This window comes from Pristis pectinata, chromosome 27, assembly GCF_009764475.1.
Source record: "Pristis pectinata isolate sPriPec2 chromosome 27, sPriPec2.1.pri, whole genome shotgun sequence".
Classification (NCBI taxonomy): Eukaryota; Metazoa; Chordata; class Chondrichthyes; order Rhinopristiformes; family Pristidae; genus Pristis; species Pristis pectinata.
Genome location: NC_067431.1, coordinates 20,787,684 through 20,805,923, shown reverse-complemented (window position 1 = coordinate 20,805,923; position 18,240 = coordinate 20,787,684). Strand labels below are relative to the sequence as shown.

General features: G+C 38.4%; 1 protein-coding gene across 3 annotated transcripts in view; it reads right to left on the bottom strand.

The window, feature by feature from the left end:
- Positions 1-366: 366 nt before the first annotated feature.
- gkup (glucuronokinase with putative uridyl pyrophosphorylase) overlaps positions 367-18,240 on the bottom strand; it is a 49,247-nt gene continuing 31,373 nt past the window's right edge. For all 3 annotated transcript variants that reach the window (XM_052039935.1, XM_052039936.1, XM_052039937.1), the window contains 12 exons: positions 16,923-16,991; positions 15,755-15,815; positions 14,005-14,021; positions 11,622-11,679; positions 10,494-10,586; positions 8,818-8,878; positions 5,601-5,714; positions 5,430-5,487; positions 3,836-3,904; positions 2,535-2,598; positions 1,850-1,921; positions 367-1,488 (listed from right to left, as the gene is read on the bottom strand). In XM_052039935.1, the coding sequence (XP_051895895.1) occupies positions 1,420-1,488; positions 1,850-1,921; positions 2,535-2,598; positions 3,836-3,904; positions 5,430-5,487; positions 5,601-5,714; positions 8,818-8,878; positions 10,494-10,586; positions 11,622-11,679; positions 14,005-14,021; positions 15,755-15,815; positions 16,923-16,991 (805 nt within the window). In that variant the 3' untranslated portion in view covers positions 367-1,419. The remainder of the gene's footprint in view (positions 1,489-1,849; positions 1,922-2,534; positions 2,599-3,835; positions 3,905-5,429; positions 5,488-5,600; positions 5,715-8,817; positions 8,879-10,493; positions 10,587-11,621; positions 11,680-14,004; positions 14,022-15,754; positions 15,816-16,922; positions 16,992-18,240) is intronic.

Below are 18,240 nucleotides of genomic sequence, written 5' to 3'. Positions count from 1 at the left end.
TTATCCCATTCTATGATTTTGATATATACGGAATCTCAGATTTTTGGATTCTGCCAATCTGTGGAACAAAAAGAAACTACTGGAGGAACTCAGCAGGTCGAGCAGTGTTCCAGCGTCTGCAGTCTCTTGTGTCTCCTCTGGAGTTCTTAACAAAATAAGTAACTGCATGTCAGATTGTGCTTAGCAGAATAAATGTATTGGGTAACAGAGTGCAGACTGTATCCAAGTTCCTATTATTACTGATGTCACGTTAAATATGGAACAGTCTTTTGTAACAAAACTGGATTCTAAATACTTTCAAGTGAGTCAGACTGATACTACACAATTCTTGTCTTGTTACAGTATATCAGTGGGGATTTATTCATTATAAACTATCATATTTAAGACAGGTAATAAATTTTAAAAGATGATTAAATGCAACTAGTCTTAATATTTGCATCTGAATACCAAACAAAAATAACCATGTTATTAATAAAACCAGAAAGTGAACAGGGCCACTATAAAATCATGTACATCAAGTTAAAATTGAATGCATCTATACCAATTCTCAGAGCAATCCCATCAATGACATCTCCCCCACTTATTTCTCTGTAACCTATTCTCTCTTACATGTCTATTAACTTCCCTTTGATTCTCTTATCACTCATCTACACTGGGTGGTAACTTACAATGGCCAATTAACCTACCAACCAACATGTTTTGGGGAAACCAGAGCATCTGGGAGAAATCTGCATGGTGTGGGGGAAAGTGCAAACAACGCACAGACAGTACCTAAAGTCAAAAGCTGGAGTTATGCGGCAGCAGGACTACCTGAAGCTTACTGCAGACAGTAGCAACAACCAGCTTCAAAGTAATTTTTAAGTGGCAGCTTAATTGAAGGTCAAGAGATGGAACCATTATCATCTTTCCTGTATTGAGGGTACAGGGTGTCAAGAAGTTGTCAGAATACAAGAAATTTCTGTATGAAACTTTCCAATCTCTGGGTTCAATTATCATTTATAAAAATATATATTTTTTTAAAAACACATTTAGATTACAGCTTTGAAACTTGGTTTTATGGCAACAATATTAACTATAATCTCATGGTCTATTTAAAATTTGAGACTGGTAGAGATTATCCAAAATTTATACTGGATAAAAATCAGACTTATGAAATTGAGAAATTGTATACATTAAGTAATCAATTTCAATAATCCTTTTGCTGTGGTACAGGTTTGCATCATCTTTGTTATCTGAACAATACTCCACACAAAGCACAGGCAACTAGGAATACAGAGTGAATGAGAATACAAATATTTAATAGAATACTAAAAATATTTAATTTGTAATTCAATTCTGTGATCCAAGCTGATTATTGCAGGTTTTTAAAAAAAACTATTTCCCATTAGAAAATATCTTCTGAAATTTATTGAATAAAACTCAAGGAACATAAGGAACAACATCGCAGATCACAAACCCAGCTTCTTGGAAAGCCTTCTTTAGTTCAACCTACAAAGAATATGGAAACACATAACAGCAATTTAATGTAAAAACAGTAAACAGTGCTGAAAACAAACATAGAACCATAATTGCTAGGGATTCATTGTCTAACATAGTCAAGAGATTTACATGCCACAAAGCACTGATTGTTTTTTTAAATATATTCAATGCTTAAGGCATAAGCATCATTTATTGCTCATTCCTAACAGATGTCGTTTATTAAATTGAAATGCAACTGTTGCACTAAACTGGTGATCCATGTTGGTTATTGAATACTCCTGAAAACAAAAGGGAATTTACTTCAATTCTTCATTTGTCTCATAACACCAGCAAATGATTCAGATTGATGCACAGACTTATTTGAACATACCAGATTGTCAGGATTCAAGCATAGACCAATTACTGCTCCTCCACTGCCAGGGAGCTTTACTGCCGAGCCAAACTGCAGAGATAACAGATACACAGATAACAACTGAGTTTTTCTGAATTATTATCTGAACACATCAAGCCATTGCAGAATCACATTCAAAATTAGTCAAGGTGGCATTCCCACCCTGACTGCTAATGAAATGAAAGGCTAATGTTGCAAATTTAAATATTAATATGTTAATAAGGGATTTGTTAGATCTTAAGATCTTAATTACCACTAGGTAATCTTGGAATCAATTTTTAAAAGCATGATCTTTAGTTAATTTTCATCAAAACATCTCAGAATAAGAGCTGATTTTTGTTCACTAAGCTGCCAGGAAGCATAAAGTCAGAACTTCCATCATTAATGAATGAATCATACTTTATAATTCATATCCTGTTTTGTTCCTACCAATGTTTTGAAATGTTAAACTAGAGTTAATTATAAAGAAATAAATTTTCTCCAATATGACAACAATAAATCAAACCTTCTGGCTGTTTTACTCTTGCAACTTTGTCATTTCCTTATTACATGGCTGATTCTCAAATTTAAGTGCTTCACACTGGGATTCAGATACTACAATCACGTAGGAACACAGGCAAAATACAAACTTAAAGTCTTAAACTGAAGCTTTTTTAGTGAATACCTTTCTGCCAAGCTGCACCATCCTCAGATTTCCTTCACCCAAACAAGCATCAGTGTATATGGACCTTAAATAAGCAGAAAGCATTTATTTTCCACCGACAATTCTCCATTTTAACACAAAGCCAGAATAAGCACATTCTGTGAATTTGAGAGCTTTGAATAACAGGTTGAAGTAGCCATACCATAATGGTTCTAAATAATTTCTCTAAATGACAGCAACTTTAAAAAATAAATTATTTAATCCTTTGAGGATAATTGCCAGTCAAAATTAAAAATGGAACACTGAAAATGAGAATCTAAATAAAGAAAACAGGGATCTATTTTCCTTAGCTAATGCTCATTGGAGAAGGATCAGAGAAGAGAGGAGGTAAAAGGGTGGGTTTGGAACTCACTGAAGTCACAGAGGAAGAAACCCTCACCCCCGTCTAAAAAGTGCTTTGACATGCATTTCAAGAATCATGACCTGCAAGGCTATGGATCAGAAGTTGGAAGGCAGAACCAGGCTGGGTAAATTGTTTTCAACCAGTTTAGATAAAAGGTCTCGTGTCATTAATTTTGTATGATTCTATGTCCCTTTCTCAAAATCTTTTGTCTTTCTTCTTTTCCAATGCGCATATTCCAAGCCAACCAAGGTGCTCAACGACTCTTCTCAGTGACAGCATACAATTAAACATTAGGAGGTAGATACGAGTCATCCAGGATTGAAAGTGCCAGCAGTTTTACTCCCAAATCTGAGTAAATCAGCTGGTGTTCATTCCATCGAGATAGCAGATCAGAAACTTATTCTGAAGAATTGTGAAGGCAGAGTCCTGCCTTGCTATTCCATGGTACTTTTGAAGAACTTCAGCACATTTAATAGCATTATGCTGCTGTAAAAATAAGAATTTCTTTGTCTTGGCTTATCAAATTGCTCATTTTAAATGTACCATGTAATTCAGTATCAAACAGCAATAGTTAGCACAGCCATATTATATTAAAGCTTAAGTTATAAGTGAAATAAAGGACTAACTTTAATCTAATTCATCTGCTGAGAAATCCACAGGCAGCTCTAAAACCAATGGACATCCTACAAATAGTGCTCTCTAATGGGATCAAGGAATAATAAGATTGAATATGATTCCCGATGAACAGGTTATGTAAATAACCTTCCCAGGACAAACTTCATTATTATCCATGGAAAGAGAATTATACACCCAACATCAGAATTGCTAGCCTTTAGAAAGTGGGTTTGTGCCAGCTATACTATATTTGTTTAAAATTATATTGCTGAATGCCAGTCCATAGTTCAAAATTAAGCCTTACCTTCGTAGTTCAAAATTTTTGTTCATCAACTCACAAAGTTCATGCCAATTCCTAGACTCCATGGCTATCCTGCTCAAATGGAAATAAGAATACTTTGGAGCATACTTTGTGCAATGTTCTGAGAACCTATTCATATGACAGGTGCATCCATTAAGCAGTTTTGAGTTCATTAATGAAAGTATTTGTGCCAGAGAAGTACACCCCCGTATTGTGCATATATGATATTTAAATTTTCAATTGACTAAATAGGTAACATCAGTATAGCTTTTTATAAAACAAAATATGATTAGAACCATAGAACACTACAGCACAGAAAACAGGCCATTCAGCCCTTCTAGTCTGTGCTGAAACTTTATTCCGCTTGTCCCATTGACCTGCACCCAGTCCATAACCCTCCAGACCTCTCCCGTCCATGTATCTATTCAATTTATTCTTAAAACTTAAGAGTGAGCCCACATTTATCAAGTCAGATGGCAGCCCGTTCCACACTCCCACCATTCTCTGAGTGAAGAAATTCCCCCTTTATGTTCCCCCTAAACCTTTCCCCTTTCATCCTAAAGCCATGTCCTCTCATACTTATCTCATCCTAGTCTAGGTGGAAAGAGCCTACTGGCGTTTGCTCTGTCTATACCCCTCATAATTTTGTAAACCTCTGTCAAATCTCCACTCATTCCTCTATGCTCCAAGGAATAAATCCTTCAGCATATACATAATGATTTTCCAATATGTATGCATGACTTGCAGGCATGGAACCAGAACACTTTTTAAAGATAAAACTGAAAGGTTAGATCATTTTCAAATTAGTTTGAGTAAAATATATATTTGCTGTTCTAATGCCAACTTGCATGTTTAGCAAGCCATATTTGCCAAAAGTCTCTAGATGAGGACCTGAATTGCGATTAAAATACAGAACCTGTAATCCACAAGCCTGGGTTTGTAATTCAAAGGCCTGACCTGAAATCTTGCCAGGGAATTTAAGTATATTTAGATAAATTTTGGAATCAACAATTAATGGTAACAACAGAATTACAGATTATAATAAAGATCCATCCGGTTTACTTAATGGACCAAACTATCCTGGCCCCAACCTGTTGCCTGGACTCATCTCCAGCTGCTCACAGTCACCAACCATCTGCACTTTCATTTTCCATATGCACAGGGCTGAATGAGCCAACCCACCACATCTGACAGGCATTCTGCATGACTGGTAGGGTCCAAGTGGCAAACAGACCTCAGTTAGTGCAATGACCAAAATTACCACCAATCTCATGTCTCTGTCTCAGACATTTACAACTACTCTTACAGATATAAAAGAATTATAAATTTAATTAAAACATTAAAATACTAACAAGTAATTAAAACATTAGAATAAATAAAATAGGTCAAGTATTTACCGCCCCACCCCCCAGAGAAGGAAAACAACACTACAGTGTTGAAAAGCAACACAGAAAAATTCTTTGGAATCTTCCCTCTCCTCTCTGCATTTATAGTTAGAGGAGGAAATGGGCTATAGTGAAGCACATGATTTTTTTTTATGTATACAAGTTCCATACTTAATCAGTAAATTATACAACTCTTCTCAAAAATAACTTACTTAGCCAGATCAGTGAGTTCTGCAAAGGTTTTCATTGCTGCCACAACATCAGAATCACCTTAAAAATAAGACAATTTCAGCATTAAATATAATTCATTGGCAAATACATGTTGTTGTAAAGACACAACAACAAGATAATTCAATCTTCTGTTAACATCGGTCTCAACTCACCATTGAGCCATCTTTGTCGCACATTACTGTGAATCTTCCCAGAATCACTTGGGTCTCCCATGTAAGCAAGCCAGAAGTTGGGTGAACAGCTTACATCTATATTAACATAGTTTCCTGGAAGTAGATAAAAGAAAACATATCAAATATGTCAGGGCACAAAACCTCACCCAACCAGTAATCTTCTTCACCACCACCTGGTATTGGATGCACACAAACAGCATTCCAAATTCCTCTCCATCACACCACACATGCCTTACATATTCTTCATCATTGTTGGGTCAAAGCCCAGAATCAGAATCGGGTTTATCATCACTGACGTATGTTGTAAAATTTGTTGTTTTGCAGCAGCAGTACAGTGCAAAGACATAAAGATTACCATTTGCTACAAAAATAAATAAATAGTGCAAAAGAGGAATAACAGGGTAGTGTTCATAGATTCAGCACAGTCAGATCACCAATTTTCAATGACAATAAGCCTTGCTAACAATACCCATGATTACAGGATTTATGAAAGAAGAATCCCCTTTTTTGAAGACAGGAGTACTTTACTATTGCTTAAGTGCAAGTTTTCTACCTGTCTTCATATAGCCATATCTACAAATCCTTCCATGCCCCAAGTACACCTGGAAGTAATGAGTTCTACACTCCAAACTTTGCACCATCTGCACTCCAATCTTTGCATCATTCTGTTGTTTTGCACCCGTCACTGTGTTTATTATTGTCATGTTTACTGTTTACTCTAAACTTCACACAAGCAAGGAATTTCATTGCACCCTGGTGTATATGACAATAAATTAATCTGAATCTGAACTATTGCATACTTTCATAGAACTGTTTGTTCTCTTCTTCCAGCTTCTCAGTACATTACAGGCCCTCTGAGAATCTGAATAGTATAGACATGCCTCTGTGTGAATGTTCCTAACACTATTTCAAAAAGCTCCTTTCAAAGAAAAGCACAGAATTTGCTTATGCCATGCTAATGATACCGTTTCAGGAACAGTGGGCATTAGCAGGCAAATTCTCCATACTAGTAGAACTTTCCTCATTGCCCTGACCTCAGGAAATTATCCTTAAAAGGATTTTCACTATACAACTAATATTTTTTCAACTACTGGGGAGTGTTGGCAAGTGTATTTCACAATTGCACACGTTTCTGAACAACTGTGCACACAGGAGACAAAGGGTACTCATGGTATGCTGGGAGGTGTCTGTAAGCGCGAGAGTATGAATGCCTGCACTTTTGGGAGCTTTTCAATATAACTGCTTCTCCAAGTGTGAATGAAAAGGCCACAAATCATCCTGCAGTTACATGCACAAATTGCCATTTTAGTCCCAAAAGGGCCCTACTCCGTCCCTGGTTACCCTATTCACCTCAATGTACATAAAAAGCTTTTGGATTTTCCTTACATTCCCCCCCCCCAGCTATTTTTTGCCCTTTCTTTGCCCTCTTAATTACTTTTTAAGTGCCCCCTTTGTCTTCTATGCGCCAAGTGGCCTCACCTGTTTTCAGGTTTCTAAACCTGCCAGAAGCTACTGTTTCTTTCTTTATCCAACCCTCAATGTCCTGGACATCTGCAGTTGCTTAGATTTATTGACTTTACTCTTCACCATTGCCCCAAGCTCACACCATTCCATATTTGAATGCCTCCCACTGGTCACCTGTAGACTTACATACAAGTAGTTGCTCCCAGTCCACTTTTATCAGGTCCTGTCTTATCATGCCTCACCCCAGTTCAAGACTGGAAATTACAGTCTATCCTTGTCCTTCTTCATATCAATCTTAAAATGTAGTTATAGATTAGGGGTGATTTGGCTCAGGGTTGTGAAATACTGAAGGAGCTAGCTTCTATTCACGTGGACTAACTATTTAAACTGAAAAGGTTAGGAAACTCCTGGGTTTGGCTTACAAGTTACCCCAAAGCAGAAACAGGACAAGTATGGAGAGGTTCTTCATTTCATAGAGAACATTGTGCTTCTGGAACTGTTTTAGCAGTGAACACTGATTCACAAGATTTCTTCAAGCGACAGCTATACTAGTTTTTGGGGTACATGGAGATACAAGAGACTGCAGATGCTGGAACCTGGAGCAACACAAAAGGTGCTGGAGGAACTCAGCCAGTCAGGCAGCATCCATGGAGGGAAGTGGACAGTCAACGTTTTAGGTAGGCTGGAAATCAAATTGTACGAGAGGCGTTGGTCCAAGGGATTGGAGAGCAACCTTTCAGAGTTCCTGCTCCCCCACCATCCTGATGATTGTCCTGAATATTTATTTGTTCTTTTTGCGCCTCTTCCAAAAGATGATACAAGTGTAGGTGGGGTAGATAATACATGCATGGTAAAGAAAAGGCAATAACACTATATGGGGACAGATGACCATGATGACGACCCTGGTTTTCTTATGGTCACACGCAACTGAGTTGAAGAACTCTTGGAAATCCTACAACTTTAAACAGCACTTTTTTTTTGTTCACTTGTCCTGGACAATTGTTAAATTAAACTATTATGATAAACATTTGTGACTTCTGATGCAAGTTGCACAGAAAGTGAGTGATGCATCAGAAGTTTCTAATGATTCCCTAAAATTTACAACAACCAAGGTTTGTGACCCTTTCCACAAATCTACTGCAAAATGATAAGCAAGTATCCTCCAGTGCTTCAACACAAAAAGGAGACAGAACGCAGCAGAAATTTGCGTAGTGCGACTGGTGGTTTGCAAACAGCACAAGTATTCACTGGCACGGCTTCATGGCAGAGACAGGTTCAAAGAGCAAGATTACAAATTGGCAGCAGGGAATGGATGGAGTTATAAATATACAAAGCTGTTTTGTGTATGACCTGATTTAGAAGTCATAACTGTTAGACAGGCAATACTAAATTCTGTAAGGAATTTAGAACAGATTTCTTCATCCAGTAAATGGATGGCGTGTGGAATTTGTTATTGGAGGGAGAGATTGAGATAAATATCTGGAATTAAATGAAACAGAAAGTGGATAAGCATTTGGGTGAAAGGATTGGGAAGGTATATTGATAGTGAGAGAGGAACAGGGAGAGGAGGTAGTTCATGTGGAGTATACCAGCACAGACTATTGGACCCAGTGGCCAACTCTGTGCTGTAAATATTTTATAAAATGGAAAACACTTCCATGGTCCAATATAATGCTTAATCAAAAGGTAATAATAAATTGCACCCTCAAATAACATGCAGCAAATCCCTTACCATAGCCCTGCTTCTCCATGAGTTCTTTGCTGAAATCCATGTATACAAGCCCCTCGTAAACCTGTTTCAAAAAAAAGTCTGAATTTTGAGCCAACTCGTCAGAAAAAAAATTAAACAATGCTGAACCCAACCACGTGCACGATTAACTTAAAGAGATTACTCTTAACCACAGTGCTTTTTATTAGCAAATACATGAATTGTTTTGCACAATGCAAACTCAGCAATTGAAAGAGACAGGGGAAATTCTTACACTTACTTTATTTGTAACCGTTTGATTCTGTTCTGGTAGCATTGGCTGAATTAAGGAGAGTACTGACAATGACACCTTCCACCTCTTTGCTGATGATTTAAAGTAGACTGATTGGGCAGTAATTAGATTGACATGATTTGTCCTGCTTTTTGTGAACAGGTTATTTGTGGACAGTTTTCCATATAGGTAGATATTTGTGCTGTAACTATACCGGAACATGTTGCCTGCTGGCATAGCTAGTTCAGCAGCACAGGTCTTCAGTACACCTGTTTTGCTGCTTGTTCCCATAACCTTCTCAGCCTCTCCTTGAATCATATGGAACAAATTGAATTGGCTGAAGATTGCCCCTTGTGATGGTGGCCATCTCAGAAGGAAGCCTAGCTGGAACATCTACCTGACACTTTGGCTGAACATGGTTACAAATGCTCCAGCCTCATCTCCAACTGCTTTGACAATAGGGATGTTCTTGGAGTCTTCTCTTCCCACTAATTGTCCACAGCACCATTCACAAACAGATGTGGTAAGATCGCAGAGTTTGTGGGGATATGTTGTTGTAGGACTGCTGTTTAGCATGCATTTAGTCCTGTGTTAGATCTTCACCAGATAAGTACCTCACTATTAGATGGGTCCGATCTTGCTCTGAGCATGCTCTTCTGCACCTTGAACCACAACTTGATTGTATTTGTGGAGTAAGGAATGTGCCAAGCTACAAGATTACACATTATGGTGTTGTACATTTCCGGTGATGTTGATAGTTCACTGCACCTCATAAATGCCTGGCTTTGAGCTCCAGCATCTGTTCTGATCAATCTATTTTAACACAAATGTATTGTCACATGACAGGGAGTGTTCTCAGTCTTAAGATGGATGTCTAACTCCTCAGGGACTGTGCAGTGGTCACTCCTACCAATACTGTCATGGACAGTCACATCTGCAACAGGCAGATGAGCAAAGACTAATAAGTTTATCCCACATGTTGGTTCACTCATCACCAGCCACAGACCTGGTTTTGCAGCTATGTCCTGCAGGACCCGACTAACGCTCGATAATGAATATTGAAGTCCCCTGCTCAGAGCACATTCAGTGCCTCTTCTACCTCCAATACTTCTTACAAGTGTCATTCAACATGAGGAAGCACCTGGAAGGCAGTAGGTGGTAACCAGGAGAAAGTTTCCTTGTCCATATTTGACCCAATTCCACAAGACTTAATTTCCTTGTATCTACATGGATGCTAAACCACAATCCTACCCTATCACCTTCCCAACTACAGCGCCATCCAAGTGTGAAACTGCTTTGTGCTCACTTCTTCCACCTCACAATCTTCTGCTTCATGGTTGAGCGCTAGTAGCCAATTAAAAATTAACCTTCTTATATTACTATAATTTCATTCACATGAACCACTGCATATCTGAAATTTGGACCGTACCTGGACTACTCGATCCTGAAGTCCGGCTGTAATAATTAGTTCTTCAGACTCCACATTTAAAATAAAGTTTGCTCTAAGTGGCTTTGGCAAATCCTGTCAAAAAGAAATCAGTCTCAAAAGATTCAAGGAGATTTACATCATCATTAAGGGAAAATAAACTAAAGGTGAATTAATTGCATGAATATTATTTAAAAACAGTAATTTATTGAAGGGACAGTGTGGCACAGCAGGTTAGTCCCCAGAACTAAAATCCAAATGAGTTCAGAGAGCTAAGTTACAAGATAAAATGGTAGCTTTACTGTATAGATTCATGCACAAACATTAGTTGTTCACTTGAGGCACTGGATGAGTAAAGTTTTATCATGCATGAACACTCCAGGAAACACACAGCAGAAAAGTTTCCTTACAAACATTGCCTTACTAACATGACATGTTCCCGCTGGCCAAGGCTTAATATGACATTCAGTCCCTCGAGCCTAACCTGCATTTAACTCGATCATGACCGACGTGCATCTCAACGTCATCCACCTGTCCTAGATCTGGAATACCCTTGGCTACAACAAAATCAATCATGTTCAATTCTGAAATGTTCAACTAATCCAGCAAGGAATCAGTCCCAGGGGAAAAATATTAACAAGAGGAAAAAGGCACAAAATTGATCTAATGGCCCTTCCATTCGTCTCCTACAGCATTCTTGTAATAAATTAAATAATACATAATCAAAGACCCCACCCACCCAGGTCATTCTCTCTTCTCTCCTCTTCCATTGGGTAGAAGATACAGGAGCCTGAGGGCACGTACCATCAGGCTTAAGGACAGCTTCTACCCCACTGTGATAAGACTATTGAACAGTTCCCTTATACAATGAGATGGACTCTGACCTCACAATCTACCTTGTTGTGGCCTTGCACATTATTGCACTGCATTTTCTCTGTAGCTGTGACACTTTACTCTGTACTGTTATTGTTTTTACCTGTACTACATCAATGCACTCTGTACTAACTCAATGTAACTGCACTGTGTAATGAATTGACCTGTATGATCGGTATGCAAGACAAATTTTTCACTGTACCTTGGTACAAGTGACAATAATAAACCAATACCAATAAAAGTAGGCATATTACTCACATCATCAATTAAATCATAGAACTTCATCAAGCACTTGAGTGTGGCTGAAACAATAGCACTGCAAAAAAGAAAAAAATTACACAGAAAACAGAATATGTGAAATTCAGTCCATCACATCAACAAATATGTTCGTACTCTCCAGCACCCAGAAGGGCAAGAACAGTGGGCACAGAGGAATGCCACCACCTGCAAATACCAATCCCCACTCCGTCCCGACTCAGAAATATGCTACCATTCCTTCATTGATGCAATTTCTGAATCTTGCAGCTCCCTCCCCAACAATAATGTGGGTGCATCTTCAACAGAATGATGGTCACAAACATCATCTTCTGGGCAGTTAGGAAGGACCAATAAATGTTGGCCATACCAGTGATGCCCAGATCCCTTAAGTGAATGAGAAAAGTGCATGGGGATTTTAAAATAGATATAACTTGCAGGTCATGATGTACACATTTGAAAAAAGAACATTGAAAAACCAGAGGGGAAGGCACAGTCCATAATGCGGGAGGCTGCCAGAATTAGAAAGGGTGGGGAGAGAAAATATACAAGATGAGTTTTTAAGAATAAAATTCTGCCAGTTGTGATTAGTGCAATGAGAGAGACATGAAGGAAGTAAAGGTCCAAATAAAAAATAGCTTCTCTGTCTAAGTACCAATAGTCCAGCATAATTGTTTCCATGCAGTCTCCAATGCAGTCAATTTCTAAGAATTTCTGAGGTCCAAGCTTATAATTGTCCTGATGGTGATGAATGTTGACAGTGATACAAGGGATCTATTTATCACTTCTCCAGCTTATAGCTGTTTTATCAATAGAAGGACCTGAACAAAAATCCCAAACATAATTGTGGAAGCAAGAGAACCCCAGGTTATAACTCCAGAGAACCAGAGACAAAATCTGCTTCTGTAAGAAAGCTTCAGTACAGTTAACTATAGCTTATTTGATTTGTATAATATTTATTCAATATATTTTCACTTACCTTGAAACATAGGCTACAGTTTATGACATAAATAGCCTTGTGTGAATTCTCAACATAAAGTGTAAAATCACAAATCACCATTTCAAAACTTATGTCTTTTAAGAAATATTTAAGCAACACCACATTTTCCCCAATTTCCAAACTCTGCTTTCCCCCATTTTGGTGTAATTAAGTTATGCGAGCTGTGAACAATAATAAGCATTAGGAAAACTGGCAAGAATGTCAGAGCAGTTTTAGATAAAATTGGTCTCAAATTTTCCCAAGTTATCTGTCTGATCCTTTCAAAATCTCTCATTGTGAGGAAAGCAGACAAAATTCTCAATGCACTAAGACTTGAATTTGGGTCTCAGTGAAGTAACAAATCTTTTGCTTTGTGACAAATGGACCAGTTGCTCAACAGTGTAATTACCACAAGAGAAGTAACAAACTGATAAAAGGTCTTCAACCTGAAACATTCTGTTTCCTTTCCACATTTGATGCCTGACCTGCTGAGTGTTTCTAGCATTCTCTGTTATTATTTAAAATTAACAGCTCTGTCAATTCCCTCCATTATTTTGACTCATTTACACCCTTTCGTATGCCTCCTCACATCTCAAGAAAATTTTAACAAGCTAGGATTCTTCTCTAAAAGACTTATGCTTTAGGACAGATGCATTAAAAGTTTTTTTTTAAATTATGAAGGTGTTTAATAGATCAGAAATTGAAAAAAGTTTCCATTTTAATACCAAGTAAAATACAAGATTTTAAAAAATACAGTAAGGAATTCAAGAGAAAATTATTTACTCAAGAGTTAGAATGTGGAACATGTGGCTTATCATTTCATGGGAAACAGTAATGAATAAGCACTTTGTTGACCTCCATACAAATCAAATGAACTGTAATTGATAGAACTGAAGCATTTTTTGTTAAACAGAAAGCAGTGACCTTTTCCTGTGGTTCACTGCTGTCTTCGTTTGTCCAGGTTTTTTTAAACACGAGGCTGGCTCACCTCCTTAACAGAGGCAGGTAGTTCATGTTTAAGTGGAAACGGAATAAGTATGCAAGGAAGAATGGCTTTGTGTTAAAAGGTCTGTTTATGTGTTGTATATTCCACATAATTTTTTTTTAAGAATTTCATTACAGATTCATAAATGTTAAATACAGCAGAGAGGATGATGAGTGCAGACAAGCAAGGTTATGCTATCATTAATCCATTACTATTTTATGGCATATATATGCGTTAACGCCACAATTTCAAAACTACTACTGCACTTCAGTAGCATTACTGTAGTACTACAATTAGAGGATCTGATGAATACAACCTGTGCTAATAAGCCAAGGGAAAAAATTCTCATCGAGGATTTAGATGATCGACAGGAATGTTCATTATCGTAAGTGTATGAACCGAAGTATTTTGTTGACACTAACCTGCTTCCAGCAAGACCCTGTAGAAAGACAGAAGTCAGAAAAGTGAGATGATGTGCATCCAAGCTGCACTAAAAGTGCCCCTCAGCATCCACTTAATCTTGTAAATAAATGAGGCAAACAGACTAGGCTCACCGGTTTGTCCTTCATCTACTTGTCTATAATTACCCTTATTGCTCCAATTCCTTCACAAGCAACAAGACAAATTCACTTACAAAGCACAATGAATTATACTCAATAACACTTCAGAGAAGATAAACAAATAAATGGATGATGAGCCAAAATACTAGATATTGGAAAGGGTCATGGAAAACTTGGTCACAGAACTGGGTAATAAGAAGTGAGAGGCAAATTACTTTGATGGTTAATTCCAAACCAAGGAGCTAGGCTCCAGGCATGGCTGCCAAACTGCAATAAATTGCAGACAGTTGTGGACACAGCTCAATCCATCACACAAATCAGCCACCCCTCCATTGACTCTGTCTACACTTCCCGCTGCCTCAGGAAAGCAGCCAACATAATCAAAGACCTCTCCCACCTTGGTCATTCTCTCTTCTCCCCCACTTCCTTCAGGCAGAAGATACAAAACCATGAGAGCATGAACCACTAAACTCAATAACAGCTTCTACCCTGCTGTTATCAGACTCTTGAGTGGACTTCGTATACACTAAAAGATGAACTCTTGATCTCCCAATCTACCTCGCCAAGGCCCTTGCATCTTATTTGTCTACCTGCACTGCACGTTCTCTGCAATGGTAACACTATATTCTGCATTCTGTTTTCCTTTCTACTACCTCAATATACTTGTATATGGCATGATCTGTCTGGATGGCATGCAAACAAAAGCTTTTCACTCTATCTCAGTATATGTGACAATAATAAACCAATACCAATCATGGGTAAAAGCATGCGAGATGCACAAAGGGCTGATGAGTAGAATGTCAAGCTGAGAATGTAGATAGGAGGAAGCAACAGAAGGAGGGATGGATGAGGCCACAAAGAGATTTGAGCACAGTAGAACACAAAATATTAAAAATCTAAGGTCTGGACAGCAAATCAAGGCTAGCAATGTCATAGAACTAGAAAACCTCTATGACAGAGAAGGTACAAGTTCAAGGGCTTTGACTACTTATGAACAAGACAGGTAAGTGAATGGAACCACTGACAAATATATGGAAGGTGGTGGAGGTTGAAACCAGATGAAACCAACACATACGAAATGACCAGCTGGTCTTCTAAGGGATAAAACACCAACAGTTCCACAGTCTGATTTTGCACTTGTTCTGATGGTTCAGGAATAGTTCACCTCCCTAATGTTGCTGGGTATGCTTCATAAACAGCCCAAACCAGAGAACAAAAGGGAGTCAGAGTGAGAAAGGTGGAGACTTTGTCACAACTGCTCTGCAAATTCCTGACCCATTTGTGCAACTCAATGAAGAAAGTCAGTGGATTAAAAAAGAATGCAACTTCAATACACAATGAAGTCCAATTGAACAAGTTCCATTCCAAGCTATTATTACAGGATTTTACAGCACAGAAACAGTCCATTCATCCCACCCGGCCCTATCAGCCCACCTTTCTGTTCAGTTGCACATCTGCAATTATTGATGAATGTTGTTCTTCTGGCCCAATGCACTAGTTTTAGCTCCTTCTACTCTGATCTAAGTACTTGGCAATTACTTTAAATATCATTCATTTCAAAACAAGAGCACTACACACCAGCATATCCAAATCTGCTCATAAATGTACTTACCACTTGCCGCGGTATATTAGTGTCATATTTCAGAGTGAAGTTCCGTTTGGCCAAAGCAATTCTGAAAAATAGGAACATCAGATATATCAATCACTATAATTATTTGAACTTCAAGTTTAAAAAATGTCTCTATCTTCAAAATGAGTAGAATTTCATTTTCCTTAAAGCAAAAGCATAATTAGACTTGTAAAGAAAGTGCTTTAAACATAACAGCTTTCCGTGCCCCAGCATATCACAGTGATTTGCTGCCAGTTACATAACTTTGAACATCGTCACTGTTGTAACATTAAAAAAAACCCTGGAGCTAATATAGGTGCTGAAAAATGCAATAAACAGCAATGTGGTAAGTGACCACGTAAATATTGGTCAGGACACGGGAGGAGTGGCAAACTACCCCGTTCTACTTCAAAATAGTGGCTGAAGGATCTTATATCAAGTCAAGTTGATTTTATTGTCACGTGCACAAGTACGGTAAGGTGCAGGTACAATGAAAAGCTTGCTCACGACAGCAAGAGGCACGTAGATACAGACAACACACAGAATGCAAATTGTACATAAAATATACAAGGCAATGAAGAGACAGCAAAAACAAAACTGTGCAAAGCAAGACCCTAGTGCAAAAACAAAACAAAGACACAATCAGAGACAAGTCCATGGTAGTGCAAGATGTGGTCCACAGTGTTCCACTGCTGAGGGAGGAGTAGGGTTGTGCTTGTCGATTCAACAACCTGATGGTTGTAGGAAGGTAATTGTTCCTGAATCTGGTGGTGTGGGACATCAGGCTTCTGTACCTCTTGCTTGATGGTAGCAGCGAAAAGAGCGCATGACCCAGACAGTGAGGATCCTCGATGCCACCTTCTTGAGGCAGTGCCTCCTGTAGATCTGTCAATGGTGGGGAGAGCTGTACCCTTGATGGACCGGGCTGTGTCCACTACTCTCTGCAGCCTCTTGCGTTCCTGTGCATTGGAATTGCAGTACCAGGCCATGATGCAACCAGCCAGGATACTTTCAACAGTGCATCTGTAGAAGTTTGTATTTGGTGACATGGCAAATCTCCAGCTGACAGGATTAACAAGGTCTTTGTTTAATATCCCACTATTAACACATACATCTATATTAATGATCTACTGCATCGAACAGGCAAAACAGATTCTAAGGCTTTCCTTACCCTTGTTCAGAGCAGTATTGATAGAACTTTTTACAGGTTGCTTGCAGTAATCTCAAACCACCCAAGTAGCTGTGAAAAGAAACTTCAGTTTAGCACTTCCTTTTATTCACCCACAGACATTTTATCCCACTCCAAGTGCTTTATCACATTCATTGCAACTCTACTCAAGTGTTCAGAGCAGCATCATTTCTAAATAATTGATATGCTCAGACCCCCTGATGAATTTGTCCAGATTTATCCCGCAGGATCAACAGCTCACTGTCTATTTTGGATGATATTTTGGATCTGGTACTGGACCAAATTCAGTTCCTACCATGGTAATAACAGTGTGAAGGGCACTAAGAAATGAAAAGTTACCATGACAGCTGTTTTGTTACTGTAAGAATCCTAGAGGTTCATTGAGGGAAAAGAGCCCATTAGCCCTCTTTGGCCCAGTTTTAGCAAAATTCAAATTAGATGTGTGATTGACTCTTCGTTGGCTGGTGAAATGGCTAACAAGCAACCAGAAATGATCACTACTTCACTGGGCAAGAACCTGCAGATTTTCCATTGTCACCCAAATACCAAGTGCCTCTGCATTAAATTGTTTAATTTTATTGTTCACTAGAATCAGCTACAGGATCGTCTATATATCTTGGAAGGATGTTCAATGGACAGTAAAGAGCAGAAAGAAATGGCCCAGGATTCAAATGACCCATATTCATCAGCTCTTTATTGTTCAAAGAGCAAGGATTGATGAACTTTCCTGAAATCTGTATTGCTTTTGCAATATTTTCAAGTGTTTCATTCGATTTTGTTCTCAGTTTCCATGCTGTGAATATGGACATCATGGTCAGACCTGCAATTGTTTTCCTGACAAGGTAGCTACACTTTCTCAATAACCCCCATCCCAAGACACTAGCCCTTTAAAAAGCAATAACTTTTTATCCTTCATTTGTCCCAAGGAAGTCCATCCCAACCAATGCCGCATATTGCCTTCTGCTTCCCTAGAGAGAAAAAGGAGCTAATTATCTTAATTTATCAGCTAACAGCCCCACTCCTGCTCAATAATCATTCACCATTCCTTAAATTATGCACATTTCAATGGATGGAATGATTAGGCAAATCCACAATGTCTCCTTCCTCAACAGTCCTGTGCACACTCAATGATCAACTTTAATGTTGAGAATGGACTCTGATGCCACAAATCCCAAAGTGCCCAAATTATACTTTGAGGCTCGTCAATTTCCACGGTGTGTATACTAGCATGACACACCAGAAAAAGGTTATGGAGTCATAAAGAGGTACAACACCGAAGCAGCATTGACCACCAACCTCT